Below are 18,089 nucleotides of genomic sequence, written 5' to 3'. Positions count from 1 at the left end.
TACAGTTGCAGGATCCAAGTTATGTCAAATACCCGCATTGCTTTTTCATCCAGAAATGCATAACATTCAGCCTAACAAAGATTCATTGTTTATCCAAAAAGCAATTTTGAATCTTCAAAAGTGTCAGGAGGGGATTCAGCCTCTCTACACCCTGAAAACAATGCATCAACATTCACAAGAGCACTCATGATTCTGAAATATTTTGTTTACCATAAAAATAACCTAAAATTATGACTGAAAGTAATCAAAATTTGCCTAAATAAATCAAAATATGTACTAAAATTAGCTCTTTGAAATCCGAAAATGCCAGAAATGAAATCAGCATTCTCTAAAACCTCTAAAACCACTCACATATTGTAGAAATTGGCCATTCAGTGCAAAATATGTGGTCAAAATGGACGATTAAGCTAATAATGCTAATTATGCAAATTGCTCAACATATGCAAATTAGCATCCGGTAGTTTCTGTATGCTGGGGACCCATACTTCACATTTCTGCAATAAAACTTTGGTGTACTCAACATTTCCGGGTTCACCTACTTGGCTACTAGACTAATGGGACAAATGTTCCCAGACACAGAAACATAATATTATTCAAATCCATCAGTGGTTCAACTATAATTTTATGAAGCTACGAAAATACTTTTTGTGCGCAAAAAACTTTATTCAATTCTTCTGCATTTGCATTCTGCTCGAAAACAAGGCGCAGTGCAGTCAAATATCTATCGTGCATGCGTTGTATTATGTCATCAAAAATATCTTGATTTGTGTTTCGAAGATGAACAAAGGACTTAAGGGTTTGTAACAACATGATGGAGAGTAATGAGAGAACCTTTAAGGCAGAGGTCTTCAACCCTATTTCTGGGGACCCACTATACTGAAGAGTTTAGCTTCAACCCTAATCAAACACACCTGAAGCGGCCAATCAAGCTCCTCAAGACTGCTTGAAAATTGCTGGCAGGTGTGCTGAAGCCGGTTGGAAATTCCAGGAGAGTGGGTGCCCAGGTGCAGGGTTGAAGACCTCTTTTGTACGTCTAATTATCAAATGTCCCATATTGAGTTTTTAAATGATGTGCAATTTACTTGAGCCAGTTACAGGCGTTTTACACCTCACAGGTTCTTGTTTTTAATAAACCACCGAAACCATAATCCAGCCCCTGGATTTCCTGTGCTCTTTTGAAAGTCTGAGCGAACACAGTAAGTCACAGCCAATAAGCCTGCATGCCTAGCTGCATTTTTTAAAATGGACATAACTTTTAGCTATGACTATGGCTTCTCTATTACATTAATTTGTTTTGTTTTCATGGGTAAGCCCTGACGTGATCATGAATGCTTTGTGGCTGACTGGGTGTGACTTGTGTTTTACAAGAGAAAACCTTCTGGCTAAATGTGATTTTTAGATATTTTCATCTCCTTCAATCTACACAGTCCAGGTCTTCCTGCAGTCAAATTCAGTCAAATCAGGTCACGCTTCTGTTGAACTATTAACAAATCTGAGACTGTGCCTTTGCCTTTTTTCCAAATTTTTTGGCATCTGTTTGTTTAGGCAAGGGTGTATTCAAGGGGGATGGGCCAGAAGTAATGCAGGAAGTGACTTTGTACACTTTCTCTTATACATTCTCTTCCTTTTCTTGAAATTCTACACAGTTCTCCAACTTCAACAGCAGCAAGGTAAGCCCTGTAAATCTGCTCAGAAACTCACAAATTATACATGCATAACCCTCAAAGCCAGGCTGTGCCAAAACTGTTCTGCCAAATTCATTTTAGAGCAAAGGAACTTAAAGCAGTGAGAACTTTAAGCAAGAGAGACACTCCCAAAGCTCCACACCTTAGTCCTTAGGCTCACGTCTTGCTTATTTCTAAACGTAAATGTGCACTTAAGGGGTTAGATTTGAAAACATGTTTGCTGCTCATTGACACTGTTAGTCAAATATTTTGCTGATCTTGACTTGAATTTTTAAAATGGGGAACTTGGCATCTAAAATACGCTTATAGAAATAGTTTATTTTCTTGTACACTAAATATACTCAATTGAGTGACTTATTTGATTACACTGCTTGCACTTCTAAGAAATAATTTGAATGTTTTTTTTATGGCTCCTCTATTGTCTCTTGCAATCTGTTCACGATCTACTTGCATGTCTTTGTGTAAAGAAAGATATAGGTTATATAACAGATCATTTATCAGTTTGCCTTATCAATCCTATCTGTTTTTCATCTCGCTCTTCTTAGTTAACTGCTTTATCTTAATTTGTTTTATGTAATAATGCTGTGATAATTTAAATATGCTACACTGACCGATCATTTGCATTTGTTTTGTAACTTAAATACCACCAGCCAGGCCTACATTTTATTAAGAGTTATTGTTAAAATGGAAATAAATAAATAAAATTTATTTTATTTATTTATTTTTTATTTTTATTTTTTTCAGTTAATTAGTTTGAGCCACAAAAAAAGTTTTTAAAATGAATAAACCATAAATAAAAATGAATAACTGTCTTGACTTGGTAATAGTTTTGCATACTGATTCATAATTTCTGGAAACCATAATTTGTGGTCTACATTAACTGGTCATTTGCATATGTTTTGTAATTTATTTGCCAGTAGGCCAAGCTGCTATTAGCCTACAGTTTATCAAAAGTCATTACAGAGACTTTAATAAAAGAAAAGTATATATAATTTCAACTAATCAATATGAGCCACAAAAAATGGTGGCAAAACTAATAAATCATACTTAAAATGAAATGAGTGAATAACTGTCTTGACTTGATAATAGTTGTGTATGGTTCTACCACTGGTTCAAAGTTGCTGAAATTTCCAACTTTTTGTCTTTGAAACAAAAGCCATGTTTTACGGTGTTTCCTCCAACTCCCTCTGATGAGTGGAGGAAAGATGGATGGTGCTTGCAGTAATTATCATGCTAGTGTTTAGCGTTTGTCGGGCAACCCGACTCCCCTAGCTGTGGGGCGTCCTCGGCAGGGCCGCTCGGATTATTCCCCCGTGTCCAGTTACTGGACACACATAAGCTAACCAGGCCAGGTAAACTCACACACATACTGGAACAGGCAGAATGGAGCCGGACTCAGAAAGCATGCCGGAGCAGGCCGAAGGAGTTTTACAGTTAAGTGGACAAGTGTTTCTTTCTCTTTACTTCTCAAGGGAGACTGAGCTTCTGTTGCCATTGCTGTCTTCGCATTATGCGCATGGGCCCTCATTCAACTATCCTGCGCTGTACCTGTATGTTTGTCATATTTCATGCTCTTCTGTAGCAGATGGCATACTACTGTCCCAATATTAGTGATCACTGTTAAAAATCTAAAATTTTATTTTTTTTCAATCTACGTATACACAACTTAATACATAGAGAAAACAAGTGAAACATTTATAGGCTGAATTTAACTCTGTGTAACACAGAAGCTTTATGCATCACGCCTAGCTCACAATAGCGACACTCAGTCAACCAATGGCGTGGCAGAGGGGGAAGCATTGTTTATTGACCAATGGGAAAACGGGAGGAGTGTTTTTAAAAAAAAAAGTCTGAAAACAGTCCTAGTGTCTGAACACGCATATCTCCCCTATAGTAAATGAAAAGCAGTGTTAAATTAGTATGCCCAATTTAGGCCAAAGTGCGCATTTAATGGACAACTTTGCACTGGCAACCTGGTGGACGTAGTACGTCTGGATTGCATTCGAACTACACACACACGCATACTTTATAACGTTTTTTTTAAAAGTCACAATGTAGTTACACCTAAACCGTAGTGCGTACTCTGAAGCTGTGTCTGAATTTGCATACTGTCTGAATAGGTACTACTGTACTACATTTGTACAACTTCGCAATTGTTAAAAATTGTATGTACATCCTTCATGTTGTCGTTGTCATGTTACGTATAGGTGTCAGCTTCACTGCTATTCACAAATCTTCTACTGTGGCCTCATGGGATTGTAAAGTCTCCATTTGATACCCATCTTATTTTTCCTGTAAGAGTGGGCGTGGCTCTGGCTTCTGGTCTCATTCACGTCCAGCTACTTTTAACTGTACAAACGGCTAATTTGCTGCTTGTATATAGCAAATAGGTGTCTTGCTATTTTAATGTAGTATCTTAATTATGAACACACTGGTTTGTAGTGCAAACAATTTTACTGTTTACTACACATTTGTTATACTTCTCGTTATTTTCCTATATAGTGGCTAATGAACCGGAAGTCTCGCCCATAGGCTAACTTCCATATTGAAGAATGGTCCTGTCCCAAATGGCATACTTCATGTGCACTTACAGCTTTGCGGACTTACAACGGCCGCCCCATGTGCGTGTCCATTAAGTCCATGAGACCGTAGGTTGTCCCGTTTGTTATTTTAGCTTTTAGAAGTGTTGCTTGCAAATGCCCCATCTGTGGCCGATATGCGCCCTCCATGCCTGCACTGAGGCGAACTCCGCCTCCACAGCAGATTTCTACCCGACAGTCAAAGCAGCATTACGTCACGAAAGTGTGGACTTGGGGTGCGATATGGGACAGGGCCGTGCACTTCTGAAATCTCGCCGGAAGTAGTAAATCATCGTGGTACTTTTCACCTGCCATTTTTCACGTACTTATTAATGGAAGTATTCAGACAGGGAGACCGTATGTGATTTTTCACATTACTTTTGAAATTCCACTTGGTGGTGCTAGTGCAGAAATGACACGTCACTGTTAACGAATGTTTAACTTTCCTGTTTTATATCTCACTGTATTTTATATTTTTTCTAGAGGTTATGATTCGAGTTAATTACATTGATTCTGAGTGGTAGTAACCACAGAAAGGGATCATTAGGTCCGTGTCTATAATTGAATGGGTGTTGCATCCTGTTTCAAATCAGACAGTAAAGCGGATCAGGCCCAAGTAATTCCCAATTATTATTTTTGGAGATTTTGTGTGTCAGCTTGCATGTTCTTCGGCCTGTGGTTTTGCATGACTCACTATAGTTGTCAAACCCTTTTTTTTTTTTTTTCACTGAGACACTTTCACATCTGCTTACATGAGAAGCCAGAATTAATTCCTGTTTTACACTTTGCTGTACTGTGAGGGTGGGGTGTTAAAGCGCTCAATGAGGTGGAGCTGGTTGATCAGTGAGGTGTCAACCTCAAGACAACATGTCATTTGTTTGTTCATGACATGGAGGGCACAAATAACTTCTGTCTAATCAGATTAATAACTTAATGTATGTCTCTCTCAAATGAGCAAGTTAATATGTGCTCCACACTTCATCATATGATCATTTTGAAAAGGTTTTGATGTTTTAAAACTGAAACTGTTTGGCTCGCTGCTCTTTTCTCATTTCTTCATCTATCTTTATAAATGACAATTGCTACCTGACTAGTGGATTTAAATGTAGCGCATCTTTGTAAATTCTTGAAACTGATCATAAAATTTGTATCAAAGTGATGAACTAGGAGAAGCCAAAGCTGAATCATAACATTTTATGAGGTGGTAGTGCTCTGTTATTGCTTACTTGTAGTTTGAGTCGCCATGCCCGAATGGTGAGTAAACAGAAACTGTTGCACCGAATGAACAGCTAAAGAGGGAGGAGTTGCATATTTTAATTCTGTCACAGCTATTTGTGTTCACAACAGTGACAATGTGAGTGTATTCTTTCTTTGATATTGTGAAACTGGATGTGTCTGGCTTTCTCTATGGCATGTCTTGGAGTGACATAAGATAACATGGGCCTCTGAGACCTCTTCTTTACATGAGTGAAGTAATGCAGCTCAGTTCTAAAGCTCTCAGTGTCAGATCACCACAAGAGCCTAATTAGACTTTTTTTTTTTTATTTATTTTTTTTATTTTTTTTTTTTTCATTTGTGTACCATGCCAAGTCATTTGCAAAGCCAATATTTGTTGTAAATCCACATAACTTTTAAATGTATGCTAATATCACCAATGATTGATTTAGTTTGGTTTGCATTCTAATTAAAACATTTGCTAAGATTATAAGCTTAGTAGACCATTAATATTAAGGGAGCAATAACACATCAAGCCATCTTTATTGGCTTAAGCAGATTAACAAAAAATGGTATAATGCCAAGGAAGGAAGTGAAGAAAACTTAGGAGGAACCAAACTCTGCTGTGGAGGCCTTCATCCTCAGGCTGGTACATCCCTGTCTTGAGTGTTTCTTTGGCAGTAGTAAGCTGGAATCTACATATGTTTTCATGCGTACTGCCATTACACTGTGGTGTCTAAACAAACAGATTTCCAGAATCCAGATCGTGTGTTTTGGCAGTCAAGTTACTGACAGGTCAGAGAACCAATCAGATAACAACAGTCTTTAACTGATAGCTCTGTTGGCAAATTAGAGAGGAGTAAAATAGTGAGAGGAGTAGAGCTACTGTGGAGTAGCCACCGGGTCAGAAGCCAAATGACTAGTATTTTTTTTTGTTTTAAAAGACAGTAATACTGTAACAGTGACTAAAAACAAACAGTACTGTGAATTTGTTTGTTAAATACTGTAAGACTGTGTACATCAATGTGTGAAAAGAAACGTTTCCTGTTAAAGAAACCGATGCAGTAGGTTTTGTTCTTTTACATTTCGTTTAATGGATATGCTTTGCTTACTCTTAAATATACACTACCATCTAAGTTGAGTAATTTTTTTTAATTTTAGACATTTTATTCAACAATGACGCTCAAATGTTTCAGTAAAGACTTGTACATTGTTACAAAACTCTAAATGCTGTTATTTATTTTGAACTTTATAGTCATCAAAAATCATGAAGAAAAAAAATCCAGCATGACTTTCTCAACAAGATAATTATGATGTTTCTTGGAAAAACAAATCGGCATGGAATTTCTGAAAGATCATGTGACACAGAGTAATAGCTGCTGAAAACTCAGTTTTGCGGCATAAATGGCTTTTCAAAATTAAAATAGAAAATAATTTTTAAATATTTAACCAATTACGTTTTTTACTGGTTTTTTAATTAAATGAATGAAGCTGTTGTGCACGTAAGAGTCTAAGTTCTTACTAAATTTATTTTTACAGAATTTGTTTAAAAAAGAACAAATCCATTTTATTTCTAAGATGAGTCCTGAAGGCTACTCGCGTGTATCATTATATGGCAGAAGTATGCTAGTTTTATGCTATTCCAATTTCTATCCTTCAAGATGACCAGTGTTTCCTAACCTTTTAACACTCCTGAATCAACTCATCCACTCATTAGTGTACTCCTCTCTGGAGTACTCTAGGAGCGGAGCTGGGAAACACAGGCAATTGTCAGCATTCAAAACATTCACTATATTGCCAAAAGTATTGGGTCACCCCCTTCTAATGAACATGTTTGACTACTTTAGTAATTTGTATGAGTACAAATCTTAATGTTTAAGCGCATAATGATATTCTAGGGAATTGTGTGCTTCTCATGTTATAGCAACAGTTTGAATAGGACCCTTTTCTATTCTAACATGACAGTGCCTCTGTGTATAAGACACTGTTCAAGAAGACATGATTGATTCAGTCAGTGTGGAAGAACTTGACTGGTCTGCAGAAAGCCAAGTCCTGATCCCAGCTGAACACCTCTGGTGTGACTTCATATGCAGACCTTGAGCCAAAAACTCATCACCAAATTTGTCATTCTTTTTTGATCCTCCCTTTCTCACCGCTTTTCTGTTTCTCTGCAGAATGCTCTCATTCCAGGCCGCTCCAGGACAGTTTAGCGATGAGGTCAGGCAGCCAGGATTGAGATGTTGGCGAGTGGAGAAGATGAAGGCTGTTCCTCTGGCCCAAGCTGAGGTGGGGGCTTTCTTCAACGGTGACTCCTACCTTGTGCTGGAGAACCGGGGTGACCAGGGAGCAGACCTCCACATGTGGATCGGTGAGATGATTGCGGCTGATTTTCTCTTTCGGTTCATTGTCACTTCATGTGCTGAAAAGACACATGATAGACACTTTCAGTATGTAGGGTGACGTTATTTCATACTTTTAGTAATATCTTATGGCTAGTAGAGTTCTGTAACTAAATCTAATTTTATTTTTTGATGATAATGGTTTTAAAGGGACACACAAGCACCTCAACACTTATTTGTTTCCTTAAAGATGATTGATTTATGCGTGTATGAATTTTTTTTTTTGTTACTTTTGACAGCAGACATGGTCAATATGAACTATTGTTTTAAGAAAAAAAAACAAACGTTCTTAAATTCTCTTATGCTCTTATCTTATGTTGCTTATAGAAAAACAGTCACTATGAAATGTTGTTTTATGGAAAAATGTGCTTGCTTTAGTCTTCAGAATGTTTTTACTGCTTTTTTTTTTATTATTTTTTTAAGCAAATAGTGTTTCCTTTTTGAAGCTTGAAAGACCTGGTTGTTATGAATGCTATTTTATGGGGAAAAATGCACAGATTCTTTCAAGTCTTTTGTTCTATAGAACAAATTTCCATCTGGTTTTGGAATGACATGAAGGATGATTAATGATGAGAGAATTTTACATTTTTATATAAATGTCTTTATTCAGTGTTGGACATTTCAACAATACAAACAACAAGATTGGTGCTTGAAGGGATAGTTCATCCAAAAGTGAACTCGCCATGAAGTTGTTTCAAACTTGTATGAGTTTTTCTTTTAAACACAAAAGCAGATATTCTGAAGAAAGTTGGTTACCAAACAGTTGACTGTAGCCATTGACTTCCGTAGTATGGAAAAAAATACTATGGAAGTCAATGGCTACCATCAACTGTTTGGTTACATTTACACCTACATTCTTCAAAGTGTCTTTTGTGCTTAACAGAAGAAATTTGGCACAACTTGAGGACTTGGATGACAATGTATTTGTGTAGTAAAAAAAAAAAAAGATTATTTTAGTTGATCAGTTGTTTTAGCCGCTGTGTAAAGTTTGGAAACATCACAGCTTTGTTACGGTGTGTCGTAGGAAGGCAAATGACAAGGTGCAGTTTCAAATTTCTTAGTTTAATCGTAAACCTAGGTAGAGTGGTGAAGGTACACACGACTTAACATTGAACGGACAGTTAATCATACACAGGTGAGCAGAATGACAATAAGGAAATTAAGGAAAACTAGGTCACAGGGGAAGGGGTCCACTGAAAACACAATGAAAACTAGGAAAAAAATGAAACTCAACTCTAACATTACTCCACCCTCCCGGAAGGCGCGTCCCACGCTGTAACAGTTCCACCAGGGAGGGAGGGCGGGCGCAGGGTCTGGGAGCCAAGGGGGCACCGGCAGTTTGGAGAACCATAGAGGTGCTAGCAGTTCAGGGAGCCATGTAAGTGCCGACCATTCGGGAGGCCATGGAGAATGGGCCTTCTTGGCCTTGTCCAGGTTACCCGGCTCGGCCACTGGCATATGGTTGGAGCCATCTCTCTTCTCTGGTCAGGGGCTGGAGCCAACAGTCTTTTCCTCCTCATTCTCCTCATTTGGGCTGAGGTTAAGGAGATTGCTGCTGTCTTCATAGAGCTGGGGAGTGAATCGACCGGCGTGCTTGACAGTGGAGCAGCCGCTGTATCTGGGCTGAGGACTTAAGAGGAACTCAGGAGAACTCGGAAGTGCGGGTGGAACAGAGGGATCGGGCTCTTTGGAACGGTATGTGGAGGGTGCTGGTAGATGGTGAGCTGAAGCGCCCACCTGCTTCCGAATGGGAACAGGACCACTATCCTCCTCATCAACAAGGAACTCATAGCCATTTAAATCGAGGTCGTAATTAAAGTCTGCTACAGGTCTATAGCAATCATCAGAAGACAGAAATCGAAACAAAGAGTCCCACCCGGAAGCAAGCATTAAGCATATGATCTCTCCAGCTCACCAGATGGAAAACAGTCAGAAACTCCTCCACATATCGTTCCAAAGACAATCCATCCTGCTGGATGTTCAGGAGAATATCCTCAGCCCAGTTCATTCTTTGTGGGTCCGTTCTTCTGTTACAGTATATCGTAGTAAGGCAGATGATGACAAAAGGTGCAGTTCAAAATCTTTTAGTTTAAGAAGGGGAGCAAACAAAGGAACTGGCGAGTTAAACATACACAGGTGTGACAAGAATGACACAATGACAAAAAGGAAACTAAGGAAAACTAGCAAGTCACGGGAACAGGCCAACTGAAAACACAATGAAAACTTGGACAAAAACATAACTCTAATTCAGGGGTAGGCAACTTCGGCCCTGGAGTGCCGCTGTCCTGTAGAGTTTAGCTCCAACCCTAATCAAACACACCTGAACAAGCTAATCAAGGTCTTCAGAATTACTAGGGCTACAGACAGGTGAGGTTTTTTTTCAGGGTTGGAGCTAAACTCTGCAAGACATCGGCACTCCAGGACCAACGTTGCCTGCCCCTGCAAATCTAAAATGTATTAAATAAAAAACTTTTTCAACAGCATATTTCCTTGAATCTAAAGTATAATTCACATGAAAAAGTTTAAAAAAATAATTAAATTATATAGTCACAATTTCTTTTGAAGCCTCATTCTTTTATTGAACAGTTGTCATTTTAAAAGCTTACTTGAGATTGTAATTCAACATTTAATTTTTTTTTTAAAGCTTAAAAATAATGTATGTGCATTCAAATGGATAATATAATAAATGAGATCAAAATATATTTTTTGTAAGGCACTTCCACAACTTACTGAAAACTACTTAAACATTTAGGAGGGGGCAAAACCTCACCACTGTAAAGGAAAGGGCGGTGCTTGGTTTAACACAAGACAAAACAAGAGTATCATTGCTAAACAGAATGCAGCACAGTAACCATGTATTGATTATCTTTTCATCATAATCGTTGAAAGCCAAATTCATGACTGAAAATAAAGTTTGGTTAAACACCCAGTCCTACCACAAAGTGCTTTTCATTTAGGTCAAACGGTTCAGCATCTGGCTTATCAGACCAAAAACTGTTGCTCAAAGTCTATTATGCAGATAGAGGAAGTGGGTTGCGTTGGTGGCATCTCACAAAGGGCAGAACTGTGCAAAATTGTGCTAGTGTTAACATGCACAGCATTTCCAGGGACAACCATGCTGACAGAATGATTTAGCGGTTATCTCTAATTGCCTTCACTTATCCGTTTTTGCTGACTTTTTTTGCCATGTAAAAGAGGAAGTTTGAAAATGAATTGTGAATTCCGTATGTTGAAAACATTGAATATATATTCATGTTCAGTCTTTCTCATTTTTAGGAGAGAAATCGTCTCGTGATGAGCAGGTAGCTTGTGCCATGTTGGCTACACAGCTGGATAACTTCCTGGGTGGAGATCCGGTTCAGCACAGGCAAGTTCAAGGCTATGAGTCCCCAGAGTTCATGAACCTCTTCCCCCGAGGTGTCAGCTATAAGGTGAGATGTGAGATCATGTGAACACGCACAACCACACAGAAAAAAAAGGTATAAAGCTGCCAATGGGGTGGTACCCTAAGGTAAAAAAGCTACCTTTTTACCTTATTTACCCTTAAAAGGTACATAAGGGAAGTCGTGGCCTAATGGTTAGAGAGTCGGACTCGCAATCGAAAGGTTGCGAGTTCGAGCCCCCGGCCGGCAGGGATTGTAGGTGGGGGGAGGGAATGTCCAGCGCTCTCTCCACCCTCAATACCACGACTGAGGTGCCCTTGAGCAAGGCACCGAACCCCCAATTGCTCCCCGGGCGCCGCAGCATGGCTGCCCACTGCTCCGGGTGTGTGTTCACTGTGTGTGTGTAGATTTGTTCACTACTCACTGCTGTGTGTGTGCACTTGGATGGGTTAAACGCAGAGCACCAATTTCGAGTATGGGTCACCATACTTGACAATACGTCACGACTTTACTTTACTTTTACTTTTTATATTACGGTCTTAAATGTAAACCTAAAGTGTACATAATACTTAGAATTGAAAAGGGTACCCAATGACAGTCTCTAAAAGTGCACATGTATACAAACAGACTTGAGATGAAAAAATAAACTGATGGTTACAGTTATACTGTATGCATAATTAAATCAAAGAACGCGCTCTTGTTTCTGCAGGAGGGAGGTGTGGAGTCTGGCTTCAGAAAATCACAGTCTGGATCTGGACCCATTCAGAGGTTATACCAAATCAAAGGGAAGCGTAACATCAGAGCCAAAGAAGTCGATTTGAGCTGGCAGAGCTTTAACAAAGGAGACTGCTTTATACTTGACCTGGGCGAGGTGTGTGTATATGGCTCTGTATGAACAGTTTGATTAAAAAATTTGTGGGTCAGCAAGTTCTCAATGTAGCATTAATTTGAAATGAACATCTAAATGTTTTTATTCTGCAGACGATTGTGTCATGGATAGGATCTCAGGCAAACATCTTTGAGAAGCAGAAGGTGAGAGAGATCGCCACTCTGATCAGAGACACAGACAGACACGGCAAAGCTCAGATCACTAACATCAATGAGGGAGAGGAGACCCAGGAAATGCTACAGGTAACAACATGCCAAAACGCCTATTGTTGAACTCTGCCCTTCATTGATTCTTTAGCTTTACAGTTCTCTAGGATCCTAGTTCAGTCCCTGGTTGATAAGTCTGACATCTCCTGTCACAGTTGCCTTGTCTAAATTCCTTCAGTACCTATATGGAAACAACAAATGGCGCTAAAGTACATTTGGTACACTAACAAAGTCACGTTTCTAACCTCTATCTCCATACCAAAATCTCAGGCCCGACAGTGAATCATCTTTTCTGAAACATTAAAATATTGGTGGCCGGAGACTGTAGAGTTTTTAAAAATCTCAGCTTAAATGTATGCTATAAATGTATAATGCTCATAAAGGCTGTTGAAATTAAGTATAAGTTTAGAAGCAGTGTTATCAGAAAGTGTTTTTTTGCTCTCAAATTAAAAGGCAAAAATCCTCTTTCTTCTGTTACAATAAAAAGGTACTTGGTCCAATGCCAGAGCTGAAAGAGAGCACTCCAGAGGAGGACAGCCAAGCAGATGCATCCAATTCTGCCTCCCTCTACAAGGTACCACAACTAGCTATGTATATATTAATCTAAATTGTGAAGGATTACATATGTATTTTGATGTTAGGTATCTCACCCATACCTATTATGCACATCCGTTTATCTGATCCAAAAGTCCTAAAAAGTCTTACGTAACTTGTCATTCCATTTTATGTGTATCTAATATGGACAAATGGTCAATTCTGCATAGGTTTCAGATGCAACGGGGTCGATGAAGTTGACCAAGATGTCAGAGAAAAGCCCGTTAGCCAAGGACTTGCTGGTACGTGATGACTGCTTTATCCTGGACAATGGGGCCAATGGAAAAATCTTTGTTTGGAAAGGTAAGAAAAATTGTGTGTGTGTGTGTCATAACTTAGAATGCAGCTAAAATAGTTTAGTTTGGCCTGTGTGTGTCTTTTTAATACCTTTTATTCCACAAGGATGTTCAATTGATTAAAAGTGACACTGTAAAGACTGCTCAATGCTGTTCATTGTTACAAAATAAATGCTGTTCTTTTGAACTTTATCGAAGAATCCCCCACAAATGTATCAGTTAAAAAACCGAAATAAAAAAATTAAAGCAGCACAACTGTTTCCAACTTTGATAATACTACTAATAATATTAGCATCAAATCAGAATATTAGAATGATTTCTGAAGAATCATGTGACACTGGAGACTAAAGTAATAGCTGCTGCAAATTTAGCTTTGCAATCACAAATTGCATTTTTTATTTTATTTTTATTTATTTATTCATTTAGCAGATGCTCTTATCCTTACAAATGAGGATTTAATGCATTTAATGCAGAGTTGAATGCATTTAAAAATATAATAAAATAAAACGGGTATTTTAAATTGTGATATTTTGATCAAATAAATGTAGCCTTGGTGACCATAAGAGCCACCTTTTCTAAAAAAATAAGTAAATAAATAAAAAAACTTACCAGTCCTACACTTTGGAATGTATTCATACACACAATTTCATGGATGTTTAATTGAAAATAAGTTAAAACATTGAGAATTTTTTTTTTTTTCCCTTTCATTGTCAGGAAGTGGAGCCAATGCAGAAGAGAAGAGGGCTGCTCTGAAAATGGCAGATGACTTCATTCAGCAAATGAATTACCCCAAGATGAAAACACAGGTCAGCTAATGTTGTTGTGTTTGGCTTGGTTTAGCAAACAAACAGATTTTGTTCTGTTTGGTTATGCAAGTTATGTACACATGCATAATCTATGTTCATTGTCTTTTGAGGTATTATGCAAAAGAATTAAAAATCTTGACTTTATAACATGACCCCTCACCCATAAATCTGTAATCTATAATTGATTTTTGTCTTAAAGGTGGAGATTTTACCACAGGGCAGAGAGACGGTTATCTTCAAACAGTTCTTCCAAAACTGGAATTAAACCACATTTTACTGCACGATCGGAGAATAAACTGCACTCAACCAGCTGTCAAAAGACTAACTTACTTCAGTAAAATCACGGAGATGCTACATTATAAACAAATGTACAGTTTTATTAAACCAGATCAGCTTTTATTCGTGGAGGGTTTCAGTAATTATGTATATGAGTGTGAGAGGCTTTACTAGTTGTCTGTTACCATATTTTTATGATTTTAAAAGGGGTTTATATTAATAAATACACATTTAGAAGAACTACTTTATTTCGAAATTAAAACTGTTGCAAGCTTGATAGCCACAAAACCCTGTGTAGATACCACTTCTGCTTTTAAAAACAGAATAATGCTACTAACAATTTTTCAAGCCAACGTGCAATTTCACAAACTGCTTTTTTCTTTTTTTTTACTCATTTTGTGTATGTAATTGGAGCATGGCAATAAACAAGCATATGCAAAAACTGCAGAGAGCTCTGGTATTATTTTTCAGATGTGCTCTTCTGCGAATGCCACGGAAATCCCCTTTAGACAGGTAAGATAAGATGACACGGACATTTCGGCAGTTAAGGGTCATGTGTAATCAGGGCATATTACCATATGAACTCATGTTACGAGAACTCCGAGCTTACCAACTTCAGGTTTCATTTCGTTGTAAATTGCTCTGTTATGAGGCCTTTTTATTATCATTTTTGTGTGAACTATAAAGCTTTATTTTTCTTTGTTTTGCTTCATAAATCTGAACTTTGGATAGATGGAGGAATAACATTTCTCATGGCTTCAGAAAATGTTCACCAACTTTTCTCATTAGTCAATGTTAGTGTGTATTACTCCCCCTGTATTGTAAGTATTATATCTGTATTATAAGTCTGAATTAATGAATTTAGGTAAAGGGGTGCAGAGCCAGTGGTGGTTCTGTAGGCAAACATTAATGCTTTGAATTTAATGCGAGCAGCTATTGGTAGCCAGTGCAAATTGATGAACAGAGGCGTGACGTGCGTTCTTTTCGGCTCATTAAAGATTAATCTTGCAGATGCATTTTGGATTAATTGTATAGGTTTAATTTATTATGTGGCATTTAACATAGTTCTGGATTTGATTTTTTTAAAAACTTGAATAATAAACATTTGAAATTTAACACAATTGAATTTATGGCGACTTTTTTTGTTTTTTTTTTTTAATAGACGTATTTTCAGACAGCGGATTTTATATTATATTTAGACATATTTTAGATATAAAAAAAAAAAAAAATCCAGAGTATGCGTGTACAAGTTGGTTTGCCAGGTAAAAATACAATTACGTGTAAAGTGTCAGTTAACTGTGTGACATAAAAAGTACGCTATAGCTAGTCCTATGAAATGAGAAATAGCAAATGACACGCATAATAAATTATGTAACTATGGCAATGTCTGGCCCGAGACCGCATAAAACACTTCCACTAATAATCACGCTCCCACGAGTTAATATATTGCGGCCAGGACAAACTAGCCTAAGTGAACCGAACATGTCTCCCCCGGTCACAGACTCCACTGTTCGGAGATCATCTACTCTTCCCTGTGGATGACCTCTGACCTACTTTCTGTAAGATCTGAATTTCTGCGCTTTGAAATGCTTTTTTAAATATTGAATTTAAATGTTCCGAATTTCTTCTTCATCTTAAACTTGAAGCTGTATTTTTAAAAACTGGATATTTGCAGTCTAAGAATTCAGAACAAAAAATCCGCTGTCTGAAAATACGTCTATTAAAAAAACTGCCATTAAAAAATCAATTGTGTTACATTTCAAATGTTCATTATTCAAATTTAAAAAAATCTAATACAGAACTACGCTAAATGTTTTGTTAAATGACACTTGTCAATAATTCAAATGTACACAATTCAAATAGTTTTGTCATATAAGCTCCATAGGATTGCAGTTGATCATTTGCATGGGTTTTTATTCTTGCCAATTTAAACATTTAAGCGATTTAAACCATTCAAGCGCATTAAGAGACGAAAGTGCAATTCGGATGCACACATTTTATCACTGAGGTGCCATGTACATTTATTTTTACAGATGTCCACATGCTAAAAAATTACCTTTTTTTTTTTTTTTTTTAAGATTCATGAATTAAAAGATGGAAAATGTCCATTACCATCTCATCTTTATGTCATTTGAAGATGCAAAAATAGGATAAAGTTCACGCCATCAGCTGTAGCCGTATCTTGAGCAGATAATCAACATTTCCCCCGAAATGGTCAAACGTGATTTACACAACATGCCATTATCATTATCCTACATATTTTGGCTGTGATTATATAGCCTAGGTACTTGCTGGTGAACAAACAACGAGAAATTATTTAGATCAACTGTCATGAAATGAATACATTTCTGGGATTCAGGACTGTTAATATACTTTGATACGCCCCTTATAATGAATAAAAATAATTGTTGCGTTATAATCATTTTTAGCATAAAATAATGTCTTATGAGCATTTTGTCACGTTCCTGAGTTTGTACTTAGAAAATTATGTGCAGTGTCTATAATTTTTTGGCAATAATGTAAGCATTTATTTGTGTTCCTTGTGAAAAATATGCCTAAATGTGAAAAAAAGCAAGATATTTTTTAAAAAACAGACTTTAAAGTTATGTCCCCCAGTCTGAATTCAACCTTGTCCATTCTGCGCCCATAATAGACTCCACCCATATATGACATAATTGACCAGAAATGTCATAATTTGGGTCTCTTAATTAGAGTTTTTTTTGTTTGATTTGAATCCTTAAGTATACAATGTACTTATTTTATTGTTGCTATATGGTCTACATGAGGAGCAGTGGAAAAACCACAACCGTCAAACTCACCTTTGTCACAAAAATATGTATTTTTCATTGTTACGGGGTTGTGAACTTGTGACAACGTTGAGTTATTTGCTTAATTTATTAAAAAAAAAAATAATAATAATAATGGTTTCGGTACACATACCAAAACCATGTCCTTAAACACAAACAAACACATAAAATGTATCAATTTTTTTACTTCAGTCTTATAAAAATTTGAAAATTATTATAAATGTGACATTTGTCAATACATTTTTATTAGGGAGACGAGAGCAGTAAGTAGGTGTTTCTGTGTAAAATCCATTTTAAACCAATCCCATTTGGTCCGTTACGGGATTGAGAATAAATGGTCTAAATCTGAAAAACCCTGAAAATAATAAAATGTCTTTAATGCTTGAGGTGGGAAAATATGGGTTTTTAGAGGTTTGATATGTGCCAAATGATTTAGAAAATGAATCGTATGTAGTTGAAAAAAATATATCCAAATTGAAATGTTACTGAACCCCAAGAATGACCCTTCTTTTATTGGCTTTTCGAAAATTTAAGGTAAGAAAAAATAGATCAGTTTACTGGATCAAATGATCTATAATCATTTTCTAGTGAACTCTTTCACATATGGACAGCCAGGGCAGGACTTAGCATCGTGGGGAGTCATTTCCGGGCCCCTACTCACTCTACAAATGACCTTAACCCTGAGAGCCAGTTAAAAAAAATAACAGGTATTTAGTGGACAACAATGTCAAATAAAGCTTCGATTAAAAATGGGAAGTTTTGGAGCCAGAAATAAGAAAATGTAACATTTCCCATTTTAAGGAAGAACCTTGGCAGTTCATTGTGGAACTGAAAAACGTTAAAGCGAAACAGAAATGTTATAGAGGTTTTAGTTTGACAACGTTTTTATATGTTCCACATTTGAGCTGATATCTTAAAAAAAATGAGCTTTGAGATTTTGTTTAGGTGCAGTAC

The 18,089-nt window shown here is 37.1% G+C and overlaps 1 protein-coding gene across 2 annotated transcripts; it reads left to right on the top strand.

The window, feature by feature from the left end:
• Positions 1–1,169: 1,169 nt before the first annotated feature.
• Positions 1,170–14,775, top strand: LOC306851953 (macrophage-capping protein-like). Of its 2 annotated transcripts, XM_079388496.1 has the most exons (10): positions 1,170–1,196; positions 1,647–1,670; positions 7,654–7,847; positions 11,155–11,309; positions 11,971–12,132; positions 12,243–12,392; positions 12,844–12,930; positions 13,121–13,253; positions 13,961–14,052; positions 14,252–14,775. In XM_079388496.1, the coding sequence occupies exons 3-10, from the start codon at positions 7,655–7,657 to the stop codon at positions 14,315–14,317; spliced, it is 1,038 nt and encodes a 345-aa protein (XP_079244622.1). In that variant the 5' UTR covers positions 1,170–1,196; positions 1,647–1,670; position 7,654; the 3' UTR covers positions 14,318–14,775. The 2 variants fall into 2 exon arrangements, with proteins under 2 accessions (XP_079244622.1, XP_079244621.1); XM_079388495.1 differs by lacking the exon at positions 1,170–1,196 and having other exon boundaries at positions 1,584–1,670.
• The last annotated feature ends 3,314 nt before the right edge of the window (positions 14,776–18,089 follow it).

The sequence above is a fragment of the Barbus barbus genome (genome assembly GCF_936440315.1).
Source record: "Barbus barbus genome assembly, chromosome: 32".
NCBI lineage: Eukaryota > Metazoa > Chordata > Actinopteri > Cypriniformes > Cyprinidae > Barbus > Barbus barbus.
Note: the sequence above shows the minus strand (reverse complement) of the source record. Positions and strands in the feature narration are given on the sequence as shown.